This window comes from Gallinula chloropus (assembly GCF_964237585.1).
Source record: "Gallinula chloropus genome assembly, chromosome: 5".
Taxonomy (NCBI): domain Eukaryota; kingdom Metazoa; phylum Chordata; class Aves; order Gruiformes; family Rallidae; genus Gallinula; species Gallinula chloropus.
The window spans coordinates 68,598,015-68,622,945 of record NC_140090.1 but is presented as its reverse complement, the minus strand read 5'-3'; the positions used below and the strand labels follow the sequence as shown (position 1 = coordinate 68,622,945).

Genomic DNA, 24,931 nt, shown 5'->3' with positions numbered 1-24,931 from the left:
GGTCAAAAGGCAGATTTTGCATGCAAAATGTTATGGCCTGTATTTGCAGATGGGTGTCACGCAGCCACTGTTTGGGGAAGTAGAAGTTAGATCCGAAGCACATGGAGAACAACAGTTCAGACGTTGATGCAGATCAGAAAAGGAGCACATTTTATGGAGCCAGTGAAGGGCAGCAGGGCACCAGCACATCTATTACCCTCCTGCATTCATATGCACACTCCAGTTAAGCAGGAGGAATACAGAAGTTCCAGGCACCAGAGAAGTTTTTGATCCAGGAACTCTCACAGCCCAAGCCCAGTGTGCTGTCTGATAGCAAAGAGCACTCAGCAAACTTGCAAGGTATCTTTCCCAACCTGATAGATCACGGCTACTCAGTACTTCATCCTGCAAAATCCTGAGGGCATGGACACCATGCAATGAACATCGAGCTTAGCCAAAGTGAAAGAGCTTCTAATGGGCTTCCATCTCTCAACCTGAGAAATACTAGACCAACAAAGCACCCAAATGCTTAGATAAATATGAGGTTAGGAAAAAGAAGACTGGATTGAGTAGCTGAAATGCATGAAAAATGAGAGTTGGAGATTTAATCTCATTTAAGAAAAAATATAATCAAAAAGCTCTTGAAAAGATCACAGATATTAATTACTCTGACCAAAAATGCTTCTGTTCATAACAGCACGTTTTACAGCTCCATCTCAAAAAGGCTATTCAGCTCTGAGTATATGGGAGATCACAACAAGTCATTCTGTGAGTCAAAAGAAAACTGCTGCCTAACCCAGCACCTCCAAGCTTTGTGCTTCTCCAGGGGAGGTGTGTATAAATAAGGTGGCAGATACATACAAGAAACAAATACTTTCACTTTTCTTGGCCAGCACTACTCTGAATTTCTGTGGGACTCTGTTGGATGAAAAGGCATCTGACAAGGAAGGAAAAGTTTAGTCTGTTATGTCGCTCTCACAGTAGCCAGAAAAGCTAAGTCATGGCAGTGTTAGTGCAAAGAACAGGCAGATTTTATCTGTCCTGACAGATGAGTTGCAATTCAAAGAGCTGGTATATGATCCCACATCCTGTATATTCACTGTGGGCAGGCAAAGGCGTTATGAGATAAGGGAGATCTATACATCACTTACTTTGAACATCTCACTGCAACCAGGGATAGTTTATTATCCTAGTGATGATGATAATTTCTGCTCTTGTGGAGGAGAGTGTGCAGAGGACAAGGTATGTGCAAGCCCTGCCGCTTTCATTGAGAGGAGAGCCACTTGCTTAACCCAGCCTTTACCCAGATGCTGGCTGATACCTCAGTGCACAGGGTAATGCTCCCTGACTTAACCATGGCAAGTATGGGTCAATTACTTGTCACATATGATGAGCTCTTCAGCTGGATGGTACAAAGGTGCCAGAAGCAGGTATTAACTCTGACACTGCTGACACTGACAGTGAGGGACAAGCATTTGACTGCATCCAACTCTCTGTGACTGTGCAGTTTTCCAAGGCACAAATTGTTAAGCAACCTGTCCTCTCTAACACAACAGCTTCCCTATTGCTAATTCTCCTTTAAAATGATGAATATAAACCAAGATGTGAATGGAGAGCCCTGTGCAGTGCCAGAATCAAGCCCAGAAGTTACAGCCACTGTAATGCTCTTGTGCAGCTCTTACAAGTGAACATCAGGAATGTGTACTTCATTTGCAATGAAAGATAAAACCACGCATTGATGGGAGGGTTTATGAAGAGGGATCAATTAGTACAAGTGGATTTCTTTCCAAGAGACACTGAGTATTAACTCCCTTCTGCCCCCCAGTCTCTAATGCCATAAAACATTAGGGACCCTGCAGTGCATAGGATCTCTAGGCAGTTAAGTGCCACATAACACAGGCCCATTAGATCCCAATCAGCTTAATTAGTCAATTTTCCATACAAGTCAGATATGTTTTCAAAATATAAAAAAGAAAACCCAAAACATGGACAATAAAACTCTGTGGCACTTCTGACTTGTTAAAACAAGCAATTCATTATATGCATTTCTGTGCAACAATGTTATGAATTTATCAGGTTTCTTTTGTGCTGTATTTAACTGCAATTTCCACATCACTGGAATGAACTGAGGCAGAGAAAGATCAGGTTCCCAAATGGGTTACCTACTGGCTACCCCTGAGATCAGAGATGGGGCATGTGATTTGCTACTAAAAAGGACTAGCCATCTTCTCTCAAACAGGAGAAACTTATAAACTGAGAGCTGGAGAACCAAAGTCCTGGATTCTCCCTGCCTGTGAGAGAGACTTCTGCAAACTGTACCTGCTGTCTGTAGGGGCAGCGTGTGTAACAACTGGACCCACCAATGATGATTTAAATATTTTGCAGGCCCACTGCAGTTATTATAAGGCCATAACTGCACCTGGAGTGGGTAACCTTTCGGAACAGAAAGGTGCTCTGCCCTGTGATGCTGGAGTCCCTGGACAGTCAGGGAGCAACGGCCCAGCCCTTCCTTCCTCACCTCCCCAGTTTTGAGCTCACTGATCAATTTCAAGAAAGTGCAAAAAAAAGCATGGAAACCTCAGTAACAGCTGATTGCTAAATATCTTATGATGGGAGGCTAAGTAGGAGCCCCAACTCAATGCTTATGGTAAAGGAGGTGGGAGAGCTAAGCCCACATGGAGAGCTAAGCCCACGTGCACACTCTGCATTTCTTAAGCATGGATGCGAATACAGACCTATCCACACCAAATGATGGCCCTTGGCTTGTTTTTTCAGGTCTAATGCAGGCTCTTGGCCAGCATTAGGAGACATCCAGAGAGCTGCAATGCTATGCAGCTTGTCTGGTGGGGCTGGAGTTACTGAAGAGCATGGATAGAAAGAATACAGATAAGTTGGCAACCCAGCTTCATTAGTATGACTGTTGATGGAACATGTTATTTCATTGCTCAAAAGAAAACTTCAGTATTACTGGAACAGATGAAATTCACAAGGGAAACCACACAAAAAAAAACCCCCAACAAAAACCAAAATAAAGGAGACAAAGGAAGATGTTTTACATGCTGGTGATTCACTCGGAGACAAAAGAAAATGAAAGAAATCCCCAAACATTTGGATCCCCGAGTACTAAATATATAAACTTATTGCTGTGATAGCTCCTCCAGACATGAGTCATACATTTCAAAACCTTATGGAGTCAATCAATTTAACTTCATAAATGGATTACACCACCAAAACCAGACCAAAACCAGACCAAAACCAGACCAGTGTATCCAGGCTGGCTCATTTCAACCTTTCAGAGCTGTCAATAAAACTGCGTGTGAGCTGAAATGCTTACCAGCAAAAGCTGAGAGCAGTAAATCAAATTTATTAGGCTGGTTTTGTCAACTGTACAGGAATCACGCCTGAAAAAAACCAACCCAAACCTGAACTAATGGAATTCCTAAAGGATAAGCAAAGGCTGTTTCACTTCTACATGTCTGATGTTATGGATTTCTGTTTGGTTGTTTTATGTGCATAACCCACAGAATTTCTGAATTAAGACCAGCACTTTGCATATAAAATGTTTAGAAAGGCTTCCAATCCTGAAAAAAAGATCTACTGCCTCCCTCAATAGCTGGTTTCTGTAGTTAATTACCCTCACTTATGTTTCATTTAAATTTGTGTCCCTTCATTTTCCAGCAGCTTGGTATTTTTTATGCTATTATCTGCTATATTAAAGTGCCCTCCTCTTTCATTTTTCCTCCCTCTAACATGGTCAAGTTGCCTTTTAACCTTTACTTTGCAGCAAACTAACATCCTTCTACCTCCCACTACAGATCACTGTGGCCTCTAAAGAGGTGTTTGCGTTTATTTTCCTTTTGCCAAGGTGACATAAAGAAAAATAGTGTTCCCAACCTCATTTTTTATTTTCTGCTTTTTTATTTCTCCTACAGCAAATGTATTGCCAGTAGATGATGCCAGATTGACAAGATGGAAACAGAAGTCAGAATTCTTTACTATCAAGCCTAACCCTTCTCTCTTGTAGAGTTCTGTAAGACCATGAGCCTGGATAGAAGTGGTCTCCCCAGATATTTCCACAAGCCAGGAGAGACCTGATTTTGGTCCTGCTCTTGGTCAGGACCAGGTAACTAATCTCAAGGCATGAAATGTAGTATCCAGTGATCGATACCCTGAGCTGTCTTGTTCTCTCACTGAAAAATAGACCTTCTCTAGGTGCTAGAGTGATATTGTTGCTCTCCACCTTCTCCAGCCTAAAAATGAAACAGAAAAGCTGCAGAGGAAGTAAAATCAGCAATTTTCATTTCATTTTATAGCTGGCTGTAGTAGTAATGTTCCCTTAACACTGCATAACATTGCTTTGATTAACCTAACAATGGTATGCCCCCCAGAAATAGAATGACATCTGCTATTTAAGATAGGTTTGGTACAATTATGCCTCTTGCAGAATTTGTATCTCATTTCTTTCAAAGATATGGAACTTCACTTTTCCCATTAAAACTAGAAAAGATGACTATAAATATGTCTTCTCCTGTGATATAAAGCTCAAACTACAAAAGACAGATCACACAAAATTACTCTTGTTTGCATTCTGAAGACTGAGCTTGTCATTAGAAGGATGAACACTTTATATTCTTCTTACATTTTCTAATATTATAATGACAGATATTATGGCAAGCACCACAATCTGTTCCACTGCAGTGCAAACAGTGTACATCACCTCCCTAATAACATTACAAAGGCTAGAGATGGGAGTTCATTATTTTCTTAGCCTTCTGTTGGAATATTGCTGATCCATATAATTACTGCAGTTGCAGAGATGTGCAGTGTTGGGACAGTGTCCGTGCTCTTCTCTGGTCAGCTGTACTGTACTGATACTGGGGTTGTACTGCTCCCACCCTTGTTATATTGGAAACATAGGTCTGTAAACATCTATTTGTATTTTAATACCTGTTAAAGACTACAAGCAAGATCAAATGTCGTAGCTTTTAACTGGGAGATGGCAGCTTCGTGCCCAAGCTGACGTGGATAAAGCTGTACACTCAGCAGGCTCTTACCCTTTCCTTGAGTAAGGCAAGGTCAGCAACTTTTGTTTCCTTTCACGTACATCTCTCTTAAGAACAATAGCCTGTTTTCAGATTCTCCTCCAGTGACCAAGGACAGAAAAGTCCGTTATGGGGCCACAAATACAGGTATTATCACAAATATGGATTTATCTAACAAACACATGTCTTGGGAGCATACTGGGTTTGGCTGAACTTGTGAGCAGGCAGGGAGGACATACACTGGGACAAAGAAATCATTTGCTTAGCAGAAGGCTTGCCCAGGATGCCAAAGGTCTGTGCACAAGCCCTTGTTCTGTTGACTTCTGTTCCTCTGGTAGGACACATCCTCTCTGCCCTCTTTCAGGACCTACTGCAAACACAAGTCACTATGTCCAAAAACTGCCAGAATGAGTGATCTCATATGAAAGGAAGCACTGGGTGATGACTTAACTTCTACCAGCAGCGCAATGACCTGAGGATGTTTTCCTGCTAATGTATACAGCAGCATTTAATCTCTTACTTTACTGGGATCTGTTTGACTTCATCTACCATAATCGCAATGACATGTTGGTGGAGAGCAGAGCTAGTCATGGATTATGTACAGTACAAAGAACAAATGTAATCAGGCTGAATTATCGGGGATTGAGTCTTGGGCTCCTGGAAATAAGTTTCAGTATTATATTTGTCATCTTCAAGCCTTTAACAGCCACAAAATCCTTGCAGCATATGCCCATGGTCAACTTTAAGCAAATTGTATAGGGCACTGCATACTCTGATTAAGGTGAACTACACCCTGCAAACAGACGTGTGTGTTCTTCACAATTTATCTTCAAAGACTATAAATCCTAAAAAAGGATTGGCTTTTAGGTTTGGGGTTTTTTCCTATTAGGCAAGAAGGGCATTTTAATAGTGAGGATTTGAAGTGAAAAGGAATATAAATATATTTTAGGTTTTATGAATATAGCAGTATAAATGATAAAGGAGCATTCAAAAATGATCTCCAGTTAGAGGAATACCAGGACTTACATCATGTTTTTAGAATCCATAATTTACTTTCTGACCCTGACACCAGCAGAACCATGATATGGTCCAAATTCATGGCCAAACGCATCCTACACTTCTGTCCAATATACACACACATAAGAAAGTACATTTGATCCTGAGCAGATGCTTTTTCAATGTGTTTCCCTACACACCTTCCAAACATGATTTTCAGCTTTTAAATTAAGTATTTCCAATAACAGAGCTTAAAAACAGCACAAAAATAGCAAGAGAAAGAGGTCAACTCTTCAGAAGTCCATCACCCTGTATGACCTATGCTGCTTTAAGCAGGGCTGGAGGACAAGGAAACTCCTTTCCCACTATGCTGGTCTACGCTCCGCTGTGTGCCCTGCTGGGATCATAAGGAACAGGGTTTCCTCCCTGCTTGCTAGCTTGCTTCTCACATATGAGCCTGGGGAAAGCAAAGGGACGTCTCTTTTGGGGAGTCAGTCACGCCAGATAGCTAACACAAACAAAAAGGAATCAGATCTCATTTTTCCTGCTGGCTACATTAGCTCAGTTCAAAGCACCTCCCCTTTCCTCCCTTCTCCGAGGTCAGTGGTGACTCATCTGTACCTAATGGAGGTCTCTGAGGATTAATTCATTGTTGGAAGAGAGTTTAGAGACCATCAAATGAAGGATGCAGAAGTGCAAAGAGGTAAGTCTCATAACTCATATCCATGTGTGACTTTGCCTTTTTCTTCCCCCCTCTTATAAAAACAAAATTTGCACCTGATCTTAGAGCAAGGAGGGAGTTATTCATTCCCTCCACCCTTACCCTGTGATGTCCCCCCTTATGCTGTCCCATGTGTGAGGTTTGGGAAGAGGGTTTCTGACATACCCAACAGTCGAATTTGTATGACTGCGCCATGTAAGACGAAGAACATCCAGAGGGGCTGGGAACAGTCCACGCAGACCTGCATGCCAGTGCCAGCACCATTGTGACTCAAGTGCAGCTCACCATCCGAATTCACCATAAATCCCAGGATGTCTCCACTCTGAAGGGGCACCACGACTCGGCAGATGGCCCAGAACTCCTTTCGGTCAACCAAGGACTCAGGGTTATAGGGGAGGTCACTGGGGCGCAAGGTGCTGGGGTCGCAGGACGTCACCCCGTAGGACAGCGTCCCTGTGCGCACAGCGTTGGACTTGTTGATTTTGACGAAAATGGTTTCGTTGATCCGAAGGGGTCTGCTGGTGAAAACCAAAGTCCTCTCCTCCCGGGTGTGCTCCAGGCGGGCCACAGTTTGGTCATCGAGGATTTTGACATGGGGTCCCCGGAGGTGGTGGAAGCGGAGGTCGCTCTCCAGCTGTGAGGGAAGGAGGTGGGAGTGCTGGGAGTTGAGGGAGTTCTGCGGGATGGGGCACGTGGTGGCTGTGACGTGGAAGGTCTCCTCTTGCAGGTTGAGGTCACACAGGCTGACCGAGAGGCGCGTGTCCTCTGTCTCCCGCCGCAGCGAGGGCCGGCGGATGGCGGTGAAGGAGCGGGGCCGCAGGCAGTCAGGAGGAATGATTTCACTGTCTGCAGGGAGAGCGAAAACAAAACAGGGGTCACTCCAGAGAACATGGAAACATCTGGGAGTCTGCAAACCACCGTTGGTGTGATTGATATGTTTAAAAGGGAAAATCAAAGACCTGCTGCCATTAATAATTTTTCCCCTTTAAACCGTGGAAGCAGAGTATCACAAAATGTATTTGCAATCGATTGCTGTTCTTGTACTTTCCCCACCAGCATCACCATTTTCAGCTTCTGAGCAGGCAGACTCAAAATCGATGGAAAGAATTGACCAGGGGAGGATCTCCTTGGAGAGGGGAAGCAGAGGGTAAATGTCTGAAATGCACCCTGAGCATGCCAATCAATATCTATACAGGCTCTTAGATTTCATGCCCCCTTTATTGTCTACAACAATTTCCATGCATTAGGAAATAAATATCTAACCATACTTTTTTTTTCATTTTTATTTTTAAAACAAATGCTATGTTCGGTTGTAATTAATTTATCATCGCATGAAAATTAATTAATGTTCCCAAATATAATTAATCATGAGTGTTCTGGTGCTCACTGCAAACCAGTACAGACATAGATTTCACAGTGCAGAACTTGGGAATATGCAGTTTTCTATAAATAACATATAATCACTTTTTATCTCCAAGGCAAATAATTAAAAATCAAATCCATGGATATGTAACAAAGATGATGCTTACACATTCAAATCCACCCCTGGAAACAGAATTGCACCTTATCCCTTTGCTAATCTCACCTGCTGTTTCAAGAGCTAATTGTCAACTTATTTGATTCTTTTTCTAAGGAACACAGTCACCTGCCTTTAATGCCTAAATTACCTTTATTTAACATTTCCTTAGCTATGCTGTTGCCATAGAAATTTTAAAGAGCAATATACTGAGAAAAAAACCCAAACATTATTTAAACAGGCTATAGAAGTAAGCCGAGATAAATCAAACGGTTTTACTTATCCCTGACTTTCTGAACTCTGAGCAGTCCATGACATCAACAGACCATTCACTGTGAGAAAACTGAACATGTGAGTGCTTCTCTGCAAATGCTGTAATACACTGTGACCCATACTGACTGTTCCTCTGTGGGAGTTATTCCTGAAGACTGTTGTGGCTTCCAGACTGGGTCCAAATGATATGAGGTGGGGCCAGCCTGTACAGCCCAATCCTCTGCAGCTAACACAAAACATCACCATCAGACCCCAGCCTGGGATCTGCTGCAAACATGGCATACAGTGGAATGACAAGAAGAGGCAGAGGAGCAGAGACTCACTCCTAAACCACCTGCCAGGCTCTTGTGGTGGGCACCTCTTCCAGCTACGTATCCTTGCGAGTTTCTTTTACGACAACAAAAAAGCAGAAACTTGGGTTATCTGAGGATTTGCCCAGTGGGACGCACCCTGTACCAGTACACCAGAGCACTGACTCTGTACCAGTGTGCCAAGGAAAAATGCCAGCTACTGAATACCCAACATCTCCTGCAGTATCTGCGGTCTGACTAACAGCCTTTCCTACCCTCCTCTTCTGGGAGTCCTGACAAGAGCACACCCACACACAGTTTGGCTTCCGTAGAGATCTTTGCTTTGCTTAAACTGGATTATTCCAGGCTCCTCTTTAAATAAACTGCTATTACAAGGCAAACACAGTCTCAAAATAAAAATGGGCTTTGTTTCTCATATTTTATTTTTCCCATACTGATATTTCAGCCTCTCTTCATGGGAGTTAATTAAAAAAAAAGCATGAATAAATAAAATCAGAAATGACCCCAAGTAACTTAGAAGTGGGTCACATTAATGCTTTGTAAGATACAGGCTAGCATTTGCAATGCAAGGGCTCCTGCTGGATAGAATTCAACTTATTTTAACCTCCTTTGGCTGGGGACCCACATAGGAGAACAAATTAATACTGGCAGCTGACGATGATCCTTTGGTGTAGGTGAATGGGTAGAGACCTTTCTGAATAGGAACAGAAGGTCCTCTTTATTTTATTCCCTGTAACTATGCATGTGCAGCCTGGCTGACAACTGTGATGTGTGGGTAGCTTGCAGCCAGGGTTTTGAAACAGCTTGTTTTCCACCAGGATGCTTGCATTTCCCTTTGGCTGCTGGACAAAATATCTTTTTCCATCTGAAAAGAGGTTAAGAGAGATGGAGTTCTTCTGTAAAGACACATGGCAGTGATAGCAAACCAGGGTTACACATCCAACTGTTTTACTTAAATTCATCGGTAGCTCAGATGCCTCATCACATAAGGGATGTTTCAAGCATATGGGATTTGACTGTGATACTTAGTTCATTAGTGTTTGCAAATACCCATGGAAGTAAGGATTGTGGTTTACTGGTATCTGAAGTGGGTTTGTGAAAAGTGAGAGAGATGAGACTTTAAGAGATGCCAGTCTGCTCCAGGGATATATGTTTCATAAATCACAAAATACTCATAAATCACAAAACAAAGAAAAACTCCCCCAAAACACTGAAAATAAAGTAAAACAAAATTTGGATTCATCTTCTGAGGTGGTACATTGGAAGAGATGTGTAATGTCTAAAAATATCTAAAATAACTAATAATGGCCACGGGCTATGAAAGAACAAGTCTAATGAAATGTAAAACAAATGAGATGACTTGTAGCACTTTCATTCATCAGAAGACATCCAGGAACAAGATACTTTCTTCCACTAAAGCTCCAGTTGTCACTTTTTTAACACAGATCAACCTGTTCATGCTGGAGTGGCCCTTAACGCAACCTCACTCCTGCAGAACATTCACAACTGACCTTTAATGCCTACAAAGGAGGGACTCTCCATGTAGGAGGGCTCAGGCACGTTTACATATTTATATTTGCAGACAAACCTGGAGCACACATCAAAAAGATGAAATGACCTTATGTGATGAGACTATAAAATACAAAAAGGGTCCAATGGCCCATTACTGAGGAGATCAGCCAGCCTCAGCTTAAAGAATATGGAAATCATCCCTTCTTATTAAATATTCAAGGTTATAACATTTTCTGTATAAGGCAGTTGGCAGTGTTTCTTTGGGAAAAGTCAAATGAGGCAAGACCGACCCCCTTGGGTGCGAATACATGGACTTGTGAATGGAGACCACAGCTCTCACTCTGTCACCAAACTTTAACCCAGCTGGCTGGGGTACCACCAGTAAGCCGGTCACAATCACAGCAGCTCAATGCAGGCTTGCTGCCCAGGTAGGTTTCCAGAGAGGCTTTGCTGAGCTCTACACCAGTGCACATACAGTGCCAATGCCAGATTTAGAGATTTATAGTTTTTGGTAGCAATATAGACATAGACAAAGAGGAAAAGATTTCTAATGGAAATTTTCTGCTCCTCAGTTGGGGAATCTGAGACACTGCATTGTTGCCCAAGGTGCCTAACTTCACAAATCCCCTTGTAGCTTTTTCTGGTTTTGTTTAAGAAAAAAAAAAATGTGAGGGAGGGAAAGTAGAACCAAGGGGCACTTGAGCAGTTCAGCCATCTTCTGTTTTCTCCTCCTCTTTCATGTGGTTTATCTACAAAATTTAGATTCTCAACAGCTGATGCTTTACACAGGAAATTAGCTCAAAGTATCTTCCTCAAACTAGAAGCTTCAAAGCTCTCTGTTTTCCTGCTCAGAGGGCATGGAAGAGTCTCCTGCTTTGTACAGCCTCAATGAAACTGTAGTAACACTTTACAATAGCACTTACCAGGAGCTGGTGAGCAGCCAGATACAGCTGTAAATCAGTCCATCCAGATCAAAAGTACTTCACTACCACTTTTTTTTTTAACTACTGCCAAATGTTGTCTTCTTAAAATCATCTATTTCCTTAAACATGTACAGGATATATAACGTTTGTTAGAGATATCCCCTACATGCACTTTTAATATAGCTACCTGCACATCGGAACACAAATGCGCTTCTAAGCACCAGCATGCACACATCATCTGCTGCCAGACTGTCAAATCACTATTTCCTTCCTCCTTTTCAGTACTGTCTACTACTGCTTGAAGGCTTGACTTCCCAAGGTCATGAGCAGCCTGTATTCACACACCTGTACGGAACCTGAGAAAGCAGAGCAACCTCAGCACACCACACATGCTGGAAACTCGCCGAATCAAGGATTTAACTACAAGCTTCAGGGACAGACTCCCCCTCTTGATGAGTTTTCAGAGACTGGTGCAATCCTGTGACCTCACACGAACTGTATTTATTCAGAATATGAGGGCTGCAACCTCTCTCCAGAATGAGTTATGGAAGACCTAGTATAAATAAACCATATTTAAGACTTATTACTTTAAAAATAAAAACCAAAAAACCCAACCCAAACCCACACCCTTAAAATCCAGAGACTCAGTCTGATAACCTAAGACCCTATCCCTTTTCTAATGATCTTCCCACCCAGGAGAGAGAAATGCTGGAAAACAAGGAAAAACCCATTCCTTGCATCTGGAGAACATTTGTCTCCTCAGCTACTAAGCAAAGAGAAAAAAAAATGGTAAGGTCAGAACGTTGCTTGTATACTCCATCCCTTCTCATGTGCAGCCCCATGATCTTCCTGCTGGTCATTCATTGCTTTACCACTTCATAAATGTATTTTTCTTAATTCCTTACTTCACTGGGTAACAGTATTTGTAACAGGTATTGGTGCTCATTGTATCATCTCTGTGACCAAGGAACCTCAGAGGGGGTTATCTACCAAAAAGACATCTTGAAGTCATTGGCCCCTGAAAGGACACAATATGTAAATACACAGCAGCAGAAGGATGCATACTGTACGATTCCCACCACACTGGAGGGGCTCCATACCCGCTCAGGAATGCAGATGAAGGCTCCTTTTCCCACCATCAGCACTACCTGTCACAAAGGGTTTTTTCAGGGAATACAGCCGGCCTTACAACATTTCGAGTCTTGCGCTATCTCCTCCCTGGTCTACAGCAGACTTACACAGCTAACGGTCCATTTGGCAAGACTTTGACATTGCAGGGAGACGTGTTTGAAATAGGAGGCAGATGTACCATGCTGTAAAATAACATTGCACTCAAAGGCAATTGGGAAAAACAACCAGTCATAAGACAAGAAATAAACCCGTGCTTCTGGAAACCTTCTGTCACTCACAGCCCCATACTCCCCATCGTGGGAGTGCAGGTATTAATCCCAGCTCAGCTGCCTGTCTTGCAAACTCTGCTCGTGTCGTGCTGCAGCAGTCTTTGCTCCCCTGCTGACTCAGTCCTACCAAACTGATGTATTCTGCTGGGGAACTGCCATACTTCAGCACAGAAGCAGCCAGAACAGTTTCTATACGTTGTTTATAGCTCAGTTTGTTATGTACTATAAGGTGACTCAGGAGGGAAAATTTAAGCAAATTATATTCTCATTTATTCCTCCTAAAAGAAGGATGAAGATCACTGTGACTGGGAGCAAGGAGCAATACCGGTTCACAAACCCTTTTGGTTACCAGTTTGCCCAGTGTGTGTATGGCACCCAGTCCACAGCACCACCACCATCATCATCAGAACAGCAGCCAAGACTGGGTCTGGAGAACCGCTGTGTGGCCCTGGGTTCAAAATCCAGCCACACTAAAGGGCAACTGGAAGCAGATTGTCATGCAGCCTGCTGTACTCATGGTGCTCAAGACGTCCTCACCACTGTGGGATGCTCTGCGCCTGGGTCTCTCGGGCTCTGCCACGTGTATCTTAACTGTTTTATTGTGCCAGAAGAAACTAAGCAGACAGGAGAGTGAAAATCACCCTTACTTAAAATAAACACAGGAGAAAAACTGAGAAGTGAAGAAAGCCGAGGCCACGCTCAGTCATTAAGAGGCGAAGCTCCACTTACAGAGCATGTCCAAAGTGCTCTGGCCTGCTGGCGATGTGTCTGAGCAGACACTCATAAAACTATTTGTTTTTCTGCAAACTTGTACTCTCTGTGTGAGGTCTGGAGAGGAGGCTGGGCTCTGCTGCACTCAGCGTAACGCTGCAGAGATCCACGCTCCCGGGTGGGTGCTTCTGTTCTGATGCTGCACACAAGTTTCCCACTCCCCTCCCTGCTTGCTGCTGTTAAATCCTGAATTTATAGGATCTGAGATGACTCCATTGTGTTTATATCTCATGAACGATCAGGTGCCAGCATGCAGCTTCTCAGATCATACAATGAAGCCACTTTCAGAGTGTTATTGTAGCATATAGGAGCCAAATGTTTAAAATCCCTCAAAGGAATGATTCAGACTAAAAACCTCCTTTGCCACATACTTAGGAATTCACTTCTACAAAGTACATTTCCCTTTATGAACAACTGAGAAATCAAACTGCCTGAGTTACTGCCTCAATTCAACCATTCCTTCTCTTTGAAAACACCCACATCAAATCAAGGATGTTAGTTAAGTAGATACCTACTTATACAATAACTGCATATGTGCATGTCTCTATTTCATTGACAGTATAAATATCTCATTTCAAATAAAGCTGCTTCCTTCTGCTCTCACTGTGCTGGCTCGTTTAGCACACACTTACAGGAATATATGTAAAACTACAGCCAACAGACAATTTCACTTGTACCAGCTATATATATATATATATATACACACACACATATATACAAATAAGATGCTCAGGCTGCTCTTTAATAGACAGTAAAAGCTGCTCTGGGGCAAACTGAATCTGATATCCGGACTAAGCTGCTGGGCCCTGCAGCAGAAAACACTCCTCACCATGTAAATAGATAGGATATATAAATGCTGAGTGGGAGGCACTAAGAATTAATGTTCTTATTTTATAGACTGGAAACCGTGGGATGGAGTAAGCTGTCCAAGGGGATAGATGACTCCTCTGGCAGAGCTCTTAAAAGAAATACCTTGGGTTTAGCCCAGTGCATGACAAAACCACCCCATTTTCCATGGTGCACCCTCTCATTTCCTAACTCTCCGTTCAATGCCTTATTCTCTACCTGCTGTTCACCTGTAGTACTGCGTCCAGCTCTGGGGTCCCCACTACAAGACAGACATGCACTTTCTGGAGCAAGTACAGAGGAGGCCATGGAGATGATCAAGGGGCTGGAGCACCTTGATCATCATACCTGGAACTACGAGGACAGACTGCAAGAGTTGGTCTTGTTCATTCAGGAGAAGAGAAGGCTCTGGGGACCCCTTATAGCACCTTCCAGTTCCTACAAGAAAGCTGGAGAGGGACTGTTTACAGGGGCATGGAGTGACAGGACAAGGGGTAATGGCCTTAAACTGAAGGAGGGGAGATTTAGATTAGATATAAGGAAGAAATTCTTCTCTAGGAGGGCTGTGAGGCCCTGGCAAAGGCTGCCCAGAGAAGCTGTGTCTGCCCCCTCCCTGGCAGAGTTCAAGGCCAGGCTGGATGGGGCTTTGAACAATCTGGGCTAGTGGAAGGTGTCCCTACTCATGGCAGGGGGGTGGGACTGGGTGATCTTTAAGGTCTCTTCCAACCCAAACCAGTCTGTGATCCTATGATTACATGATAAATATTCTCCCTTGTTTTACTGGGATTATCACCAATTTCTTGCCATGAATTGTCAATGCTGTACCACTAGTACAGATAAAATATCACAGAAAACAAATCACAAATGAGCAAATAAAAAAAAATCCAGATTTTAAAAGAATGTGAGTTCATGTGCTGCCAGCCTCCAAGTTGAAATATTCAGAAAGAAAAAATACAAACCCTTGAGTTTTAGGGAATTGCAGCTGGTTTTATGCCAGAGTGAATAACTGCGTTTCCACACCACCTTAGTAATTGAATTGATCATCTGCATATTCTTAAATAAAATCTAAGGAATGAAAGCATACAATTTCATACATGTATAAGTCTATAGCTGAAGGTACAAACGTGGAGTACTGACTTATAAAACTGTAGTTTTGGGACATGTGCTGTCTAATAACGTGCTCTGAACCAGTGTGTTTCGTAACAAACATTCATACAATTCTGCATAACATCTGTAAGCATGTCAAATGGATTTGAACATATGAAACAGCACAAAGAGCATAACTAGCCTCATAAAATTAGAATAAATTACTGTTTTCCTTAGCAAATATGAATGTTTTGAAAGAGCTTGACAGTAGATCATGGAGAACAAACTTCCATACGCGCGTTACAGTTTTAGATTTGTTTTCTTTTCCACAAAAGCTGATGCTCAGAGAGAGTCTGCAGGGTGCTGGCAACATCTGTGTTACAAACAACACACTCTGGGATTCATTCAGGAAAGCTTTCCATTTGGGATATGCTCATCCTCCCTGGCCAGCTGTCCATAAGACTGATAGATGTCCTTCAAATTGAAGATGCCACTACTGCCCCAGCCACCTCCATGTCTGATTCCTTTTATTGTGCTCATGGGTTTTTCCATTTGATGTTTCCTGACTGCCCGCAAAGTCAGAGAAATATGGTCTGAGCAGAAATCTGTGCCTTCTGTTTTGTGGAGATCACCCAGCCCCCATCTTTCACTCCTTAATCTACCTCACACACATGACGTCCCTGAATTTTACTTCCTTCCCAGTGTGATGATTTCCACCTCCATTGCCCCATGCCTGCTAGTCTCCATTTTCAGATATTACTGTCCTGCTTGAAAACCACAGCAAAATATTCATCACTTTTAGGACCATACCTACATTATATTAATCTCAGTCCTGCCTCTCTTTGTAGAGCACTCTCCCTTTTCTTTCCATTGTCTCTTATTCTTTCTGTGGCTAGAAAATCCATTATTGCTTGTTTTAATTACCTGTGCAAAACTCCTTCTTCCTGGAAACTGTCAATTGTCATTGTATCTGATGATTCCTGATGTTGATGTAAATTTCTCTATAGAAAAGTTCATACTTTCTTCTTTTTCAGGGGAAATTAAGGCAATAATTGCAATTCCTGATTGTGTAGTAACTTTATAGAGCCCCCTTTTCACAGGCAGCGATTCCTGGCTCTAGCATCCCTTTTACTCTTCTCATAGAAATTTTGGTGGTTTTATCTCACCTATTCATGTAAGACATGCATGCAGTGCTAACACCATGACTTTACCTTCATGTACTTTGTGGCAGACTGCCATGGGCCCTCCAACAACTCTATTTCCAATCCTTCTTATGTTACTGTGCGAATGTTTCCATAGCATCTCAGCACTCACAACCCATTCCCAAGCTACATCAGACACATCTCTTCAGCCCCTGAATCATCTGACAGCAATTTTCTTCAAAACAAGTACTTTCTTCCTCCTTCCCATCCATCATCCTCCCTTCTGTGGCATTTATGTATCCTGCATTTATCCTTTTTCACTTACTTTCATTTAACCGTGTGTCTTTATGCAGGCGCAGAGTTGATGACTCCTTCCCCAACTTCTCCCCACGCTTCCCAGACCAAGGCTCCTACCATCACTGACAATTTTAAAGCCAGGTGCCCAGGTCCATTCATCCACTTGTCCAGTGCTAGATTGCCATGCCTTTATTTTTACCCTCTGTTTCTATTAGCCCATGATACTAGCATTATATGCTGATATCTCTCTTGCTGACATCTGTGTGGACTAGAGAGGTGGTAACCAATACAGGGGTGACTCTCCCAAACTCAAGGACTTCTCACCCCATTATTAGTCTCATTTCTCTTTAGCCTCTGCTTCCTTCAACATCAAATACTGCTTGTATTTGGTGGAAATGTTATTGTGAACCTTTCTGCACCTACTCTGAACTGTCAGTGGGAACTATCAGACCCCTGTAAATAATAATAAAAATTGCTGGGCTTACATCAACTGAAATGTCATAACTAGCACCAGTGATGTCTTGCTCAGTCTAAGGAATCTGGGACCGATCCAAGGTCTGTCTGGCACCTGGTTATGAGGAAAAAATGGTCCCTCTTTATACACTGCTCAGTACGGTCCCATCATTCCTGGTAGTATGACAGTATTGACTTTAAAAATACATGGGTTTTGTTTGTTTTGGTTTTTTTTAATTAAAATAGGGGAAATATTCTTTGTTTCTAAGCAGGGATATAGTTCAGGCATCAGAGCAAAAACCTGGATAATTCACACTTGCATTCATTCCTTCCTGCCACAGGATGATACTGGGAAGGTGTGCATAGCTAAACCCCCTGCATTTCTGAAAGCCAGACAAGCAGAAAAAGCAGATTATGTGCTCAAATCTAACATCCTAAGAGAAGAAAGGGTTACTACTAGCTGCATTTCTGTTCTGTAACTCTTTTTTATATCACAATAAGGAAGGGGGAAAAAAAGAAAAAAAAAATCCCACAGGAGTATAGATGACTTATGTGCTGGAGAAAGCTGGTGGATGTGCTCAAAAAGGGCCCCACAAAGCTGTGCACGCTCCTTTCCAGCCCAAGCTGAAGCCACATTACCAGCCCACTTCACTCTGTGTCCACAGCAGACGCAAAGCACCCAGACAGCTGTTGCCATAGCCACCCTTTTACATCCCAGGGTCAAGTTTCCCTCTGCACAGCAGTATTATTTATAAGGTGGCTTAGGTGTGCCTGGCACTGAAAAATGGCAAGTCCCGTCCCAGGGGAGCTTACGACCCAAATTAGACATAACACAGTGAGAGGGTATGATAAACACAGGGAAGAGAGGGTCAGGGTGAGATGGTGAGATGCTGTGTATATTCCCTGACAGGTCTTTTAGTCTTCCTATTAAACACTCCAAGGGCCCTGCATCCCCGTGCATTTCTGCAAAGGGCCTGCTGGTCTGTAACGCTGCAGCCACTCAGTGTTGACAGCCTCTGGGCTGAGCTCCACAGCCTCTCCGGGCAAGGCCTTGGAGCGGAGGAGCTCGGGGTTTCTGGAGCTTCTGAAAAGCTGCCAGGCCTATGAACCCCCCCTGGCCACACGTCCTTCCCTCCACTAGGTCGCAGTGGTGCACAGGCACCATCCTGCTCCCACTGCTCTCTGCAGCGCTGCCATTTCTAACGGGGCCTGGCATCTGGGGGGATGTGGGGACTACATTTAGTCCCTGAATTGCCATGGAGAAATCATGGAGCTCAAAAGGCCAGCTGGAGTAGGCATGCATTTGTCCAGAGAGCAATAGGACTTAACAGCAAAGAAAAACATGGGTCACAAATAGTCCAAGTTACCACAGCCTTCTCCTCATATCCAATGGGCCACACAAACTTTACTAGCAGGGGGACAAACAGACAGCACTGAGGACAGGAATATTCCCCGTTTGCCATCTCCTCAACAGCCAGCACAGTGCATTCTGATCCCCTGCATCCTATGATGGAGAGGTGAGGTTCACCCAACCTGTGCTGCTGGCTCTGCCTCATCACCTCTGCCAGGACAGGTACCTCACAGCAGAAGAGCTGCCCGCAGCAGGAAAATTGCCCCATCTGCAGAGAAATGGATAGAGACTGCCACGGTGGCACAAATCTGCAGGGACAGTGATAAATGACAACTTTGCTATCCACTATATTTCACTGCTTTGACCTGTCAGAAGCATTTCACTCAGGCCTGTTAAAGCTGCCTTGGTCATCTCTGGTCTCCCAGGCTCGGGCAGTGCAAATTCTCTTCAGAGTGAGGTCTGCAGCACTTTGAAAACTCATTATTTATGGGCAACACAAAGCAAACAGAATCAAATAAGGAAACAAATAACAGTGTGGCTGCTGGATTCCACAACCCAAAACTTCTATGGGGTTAGGAGGTTTTTAACTGTAGATTAAGCTGCTGCAGGGCTGAGGGTGCCAGTTCACTGCAACATGGTAGCTTTGCCTGGGGCCCAGCTGGCTGCAGCACCCATGGGTGCAGGTCAGAAGGGACAGTGTGGCTCATGTGCCCACTTTAGCCTGCCCACTGTTACATTAACCCCATGAGAAGCTCCCCAAAGAGTGTTGATTAGAAGGCATCATCCTCCGGCTCTGTCCTCAGGAGGACAAGGTCTCCTCCACACTCATGTCCTCCTGGCGATTCTGCCCATACCCAGCCGAGGGAGGTGAGTCCCAGCTACAGCAGGGTGTCAGGGTGGCCCTTCCCCAAGGCACCACTGCAAGGACAGGGTTCACGGTCCATTTGAAATCAACCATCCCAAGTAACCTTTGGAGTCTACTTTCTCCACCTCTCAGCCCTCTAGGAAACCTTCATCTTCCAAGAAATTTGACATTTCTTAATCTCAGCTTGTTTTCTAGGTCAGCAGCCTCACTCCCTGGTGCTCCCCAACACTCCCAGTCATTCAGCACAGACATATCAAACGCTGTCACTGTCTCTGTGCCTTTGCCATCCTGCTGAGCATGCCTGATCCATGGGCAGCTAGAGACAGAGCCACAAGAGCTGGCTCCCTCACAGTGCCTACTCACTCAGAGGATGCTCAGCCACTGCGGTACCTGCCCAACCACCTCAAAGCCACCATCAGCAGGCATATCCCCAGTCCCAGGAATTGGTAGGAGGGAAAATAGTTCAAGGGACAGACACAAGCAGGTCAGGCATGGCCAGAATTAGCCACTGAGCCCTGCAGGCTCCTTCCTTCTGCCTCCCCAGCCCTCTTCATACTGCGCCCATGGCCATGCGTTTCCTGCCTGTCTGTGCTGCAGAGCTGCTGCCACCTCACTGGAGCTTGCAGCCCCTGCAGCTAAATTCAAGGCGGGCAGTCCAGCACCACCAAGGCAGAGGATCAGGATGGTGCCAGGCAACACTCCTTGCAAAATCGATATCCCTGCAATGAGACTACACCAATATCAGCCTGTCAGAGTTGAGGCAGGGTCACACTGGCATTCACTGCTATCTCAAAACTGGGAAAAAAGAAGTTATTTTGCCTTAAATTAGTTGTAGTTAGCACTGGCACCATTAGCCTGGGCAGAGTGTTGTGTCAAGCCATCTAACTGGCTTGCTGGAGACCTGGGGCAGCCTCCTGCCCCCAGAACAAAATGCTGCTTGGTGGACTTCTCGGGTAATATAAAAAGGGTCACTTTTCCCCCAAAAGAACAAGGCTTCTGTGAGTCCATTCAGCTAAGTACCTCCCATTGCCAAACTGCATGTCAGCTCCATACCCAGAGCTCAGCTTAGGCTGCAGTTTAAAGCCAGGGACATCTCTCCCTCACATCAGCATTTCCCTGTGCACAAGGAGTGTAAATGCTCATAACTATTCAGCTGGTTCTGTGGTTTTACATTGAAAATATGTTGCTATGGAGAGCACAGCACGGGAACATGCAGCCACCACAACACACCACGGCAGAAGCAGCCCACAGCTTCTGCTGATATTTGCAGGCCCTCTGCTGCCATCCACACAAAGGCTGAAAATAGACCTAAAGCTCAAATGAAGCATCTGTAATACTTCATTTCTGCCTGTCCCACCCTGAGGCACTGAGACTTTTCACAGAAATCATACCAAGCATCCCACATACGCTCTGACGTCACCTCACCAATTTCTGACTCTTCGCTGCCCACGTGCCTTGAAAAGGAAATTCCTTCCAGACCCATTTTCATCCTATGTCCTATTTTTGCCTGGGAAGCAGGTTTCCCTCCAGAGCCACCCTGCTGCTGGTACCATCAGATGTCGGTCACTCTCTGCTACCTTTCAGCCACAACATACAGCAAACCCCATGTGCTGCTCTACCTTACTGCCCTGCTGACTGCGAAGGATCTGATTCCTGTCATTTAAAGCTGATCTTAGCAAAGGTCATTCAGGAAGCAGTGAAGTGATCTCCAAATACATATTCTGCAGAGGAAATGGTCTGTACCGTTGAAGCTCCAGCCTTTGTTGTCTCCAAAATGCATGGGCTGGGTCCTGAAGGATGCTAAGCTATTTCTGATCTCACTGACTTGATGAGACTTCGGAGAGCTCAACCAAAGCAACGCAGACACGAGCCCACAGCACTGTGCATGAAAAACACCTTTGGGGTTTTTCTTTCCTATGAATTTTTAAAATGTCTGAAATACCATTCATTTTCTTTGTCTTATTCTAGAGGAATTGATAAATCTTCAACTGTACCATAAACATGCATCCATCAGCCCTTGATTTCTAAAAATATATTTGTATTAAGCTACGAAATTATTTACAGTGTCCATAAACATCCTCCCAGCATCTGGCAGCTGGGAGAGAACCTTGGAACTCACTAATTTACTTACATTATAAACCACTTTCTAATAAATAAATAAGCTCTTAACATCTCACCCGCAAAAAGAGGTACATTGCGTACAATACTATATTTAGGGGTCCTTTGGAGGTCAAGGATTCAGCAGCTGAATTTCTCTGAGGATCTTGCTTTCGTGAGTGTATGTTTATGACCAAATGAATTGTCAGCTGAAAGCCTTGATTTTGAAATCAGTTTGAACTCCTTGCATTGCTTTGAATGCTGGGGGAGCGGCTGCTCAGTTCTTGTTTTGCCTGAACCGGGGTCAAATTCTGACCTAAGAGGCAGAAAGGGGCACTTAAAAAAGCCAAGTAAATGCTTGCTGATCCTTTAGTAGTGACCTTCCTGGGCCTGGCTCCCAGTGTGGGGATGCTCTCCAGGCCGGGAGGAGGGCCAGCACCAGAGCCCAGGGAGAAATGAGGAGGTCACAGTAGCATTGGAAAGAGGTGCAAAACGCCATGCTGCACTAGCACTGCCTCCCTGGTTTTACTGCAGAGGAGCAGACTGGACATCCTTCCCCCTGGCTCTGTACCCAGAGCGCAGCCACTGCTTGCCCGGTGATACAGGGCGGGGAGAAAACATGTATCTCACATGTCCCATTGGCTGCTGTGCAAGGGATGAGCCATGTTAGGGCTACCAGTGGATGCTGAGAGTATCTAAACTGAAGGAGATGTGATTTTCAACTTCTCTGAAATCCAGCACAGTGCCCTTGAGAACAAAGGAGGATGAGTGAGGGGTTCAAAGCGATCCTGGATTGAAAACGATGTTGTCACATCAAACTTTGTCCAAAATTTCTGTTTTCCAAAAAATAGCAATAGCCATAGATAAATGAGGACTTTTTTCACATACTGCTTCACTTATATAAAAATAACAATAAAAATCAAATCCTCCCCTAATTTCAACTAGTACTGGTTAAATGAAAATGTTAACTAGCAAACAGGAGAAAAAAAATGGTTTCATCTACTCTCCCTGCCCCAGATATAAAAGAGAGGAAGAAATGAAGCAATTATTAGAATGAGGTTTGGTTTAATCATGTGAGGTTATACTCATGGACAGTTAGAGATCCAAATGAAGAATTTTAAAATAGCAGCCCTAATGTCCTACCACATCACCGATGCTCTGCAGACAACATCTATTTGAAAGTTTATTTACTCCAATTATCTACAGTTGGAAATGCCTTCAGAGATCTCTAACTGCAGAGCATAAAAGCTTCCTTTTCTCTCCCTGCAGCCCCCATCTGCTCCACTTGGAAAGATGAAGCTGCACCAAAACCTCTCCCCTCCTCACAGAGCCCCCCAAGGGTGCTTGGCATCCTTCCTTTGTGGTGGCACAGCCAATGCCCCTGGGTACCCTGAACAAACGGCACAGCCGTGATGGTCTCTGGTGTCTTCCCAGGCATCCAGGGGAGTAGAGAGCAGGTCACAAGGATGCTGACAGCAACCCCAGTCGTCTGTAAAAACATAACCGGGTGCCCCCTGTTTCCCCTGGTGAGTTGTTTCCCTGGTGTGTCCCCCCATTCTGTGTAGAAGCTCTGCAGAAACCTTTCTAGAATAGCGAGCTACATCCTGCTACATTTTTTTTTAAATAGCTAGTAATTTCCAGCCAGCAAGGGACTATTCCAGTAAAACTAGGCAGAATCCGCAGTATTCTTAAGAAAGATAAACAAAAGACAAATGCAATGGGATCACTGGTGGTTTTAAAGAGAAAGCCATGTGATTTTGCATGTCATTACTGCAATACTTGAAGCAGCACAGACTGTTTGCTGTTGATGGAAGAGATCGGCGGGGAGGTTGAATGAGAGAGCTACTCCGTGCCTTCAGGAGCAATGGTCTAAGTTCACACTGCTCCACTCACCCCAAACAGGAACTTAACCCTACAGTTTTGAAACTACACATGGACAGCATGAATAAATCTCATCACCAAGGGTTTCCTGCCATTCCTGCTGAATATCCAGTTCTATTAGTCAATGTCAGGCTCTGGGCAGCATGAAAAATTGCAGAAATCCATCCTGGCTGTCACTGGAAATCAAAGGTCAGTCTCAAAAACTGAGAGACTCCTTCCAGCTTTGGAAGGCATTCACATTTCAAGACTACAAATGCAATTGTCAAAGCTGTGCACGTTCATGTGAAACAGGAAGGAAAAATAAGACCCCGGACAATGGGACCCTGGAGGAGTAGTGGAAGAACTGGGCTTTTCCCAGGAAGCTATTTGCCAAAATGTTAAAATAGAATCTATTTACACAATAGATTGGAAAATATTAACAGCCAAAAAATGTGTAGACAACAGGATTTCAGATTAGAAACATTGGGTGGGTTGTCCTGTGAGCGTGCTCTGAAATAACGTATGGATTCTCCAAAATGAGCAAAATGAGCACTCTCTGTAATGACTCATTTGGTGGGGTTTCTACCTCTGCTTTTGCCATTAAGGTTCCCTGCTCTCCATACCACCAACCACCGGTCTCCATCTCATCCTATTCTCCTGTTTCTGCTCCCAAGCCTGCCCAAAGCTTCCTTCCCTGCTACCACTCTCCCACTGCATCTGCAGTCACCCATCATACCATGGGAACAGGCTGGGCTTGCGAATAAGAGGGAGAAAGTCAGGCTCCTCAGTTTCTATTCCTGTGCCTCGTCCTTCCCACCAAGCCTTCAGGAGGTCATTTCATGTCCATGATCTGTGACTCAAGTCCTCCTCCTGCAAGCTGCTCCCAATGCTCTGATTACCACCCCAGGGCTCTGCACGGAGTGAGGTCCTGGAGCCATCAGTGACAGATCCCACACTCACCTTGCTGAATGTTGAAATGTTTTAGGTGTAAAGAGGGAGAAAGGGCCCTTTGAAGAATTCCTCTGGGGAGCAGATGCCCAGCAGCTGAACTTCTCTGTAAATCTGCAGTTTTAAGTGGGAAACAGCCTATAAAACTTCAAATAAACCTGCTGTAGACTGCATAGTAACCAGTGACAGTCCTTGACAACCCACCCCATCCCTTGCTGTTTCAGCAGCCTTCTTGTGGCTGAGCACGAGCTGCTTTCAACATACCTGTCAGCCTTCCCCAGGCTGCAGGGGACTCTTACTATCCACTTTTGGAGGAAATCCCAGGATCAGCTCTCCTTCACCAGCCAGCTCTCTGCTTTGAAGTTTACACAACGGCCAAATTTGTTGCCACCATTCAGTACCTAGGTAAAATCAATGGGGACTTCACTTCTGATTCCTCAAATGCTGGGACCTGAGTGCCTCTTTAGCAGGCACACCCCGTGGTATCTCTTGACTCCCCAAAGAGAAACACAAAGCGCTGGCTTAAACACATCACTGCTCAG

General features: G+C 44.2%; 1 protein-coding gene across 2 annotated transcripts in view; it reads right to left on the bottom strand.

Annotated features, from left to right (window-relative positions):
• Positions 1–24,931, bottom strand: part of NEURL1 (neuralized E3 ubiquitin protein ligase 1) — a gene marked incomplete at both ends in the record, with an annotated part of 150,216 nt that overhangs the window by 8,105 nt on the left and 117,180 nt on the right. For both annotated transcript variants that reach the window (XM_084264964.1, XM_084264965.1), the window contains one exon: positions 6,904–7,584. In XM_084264964.1, the coding sequence (XP_084121090.1) occupies positions 6,904–7,584 (681 nt within the window). The remainder of the gene's footprint in view (positions 1–6,903; positions 7,585–24,931) is intronic.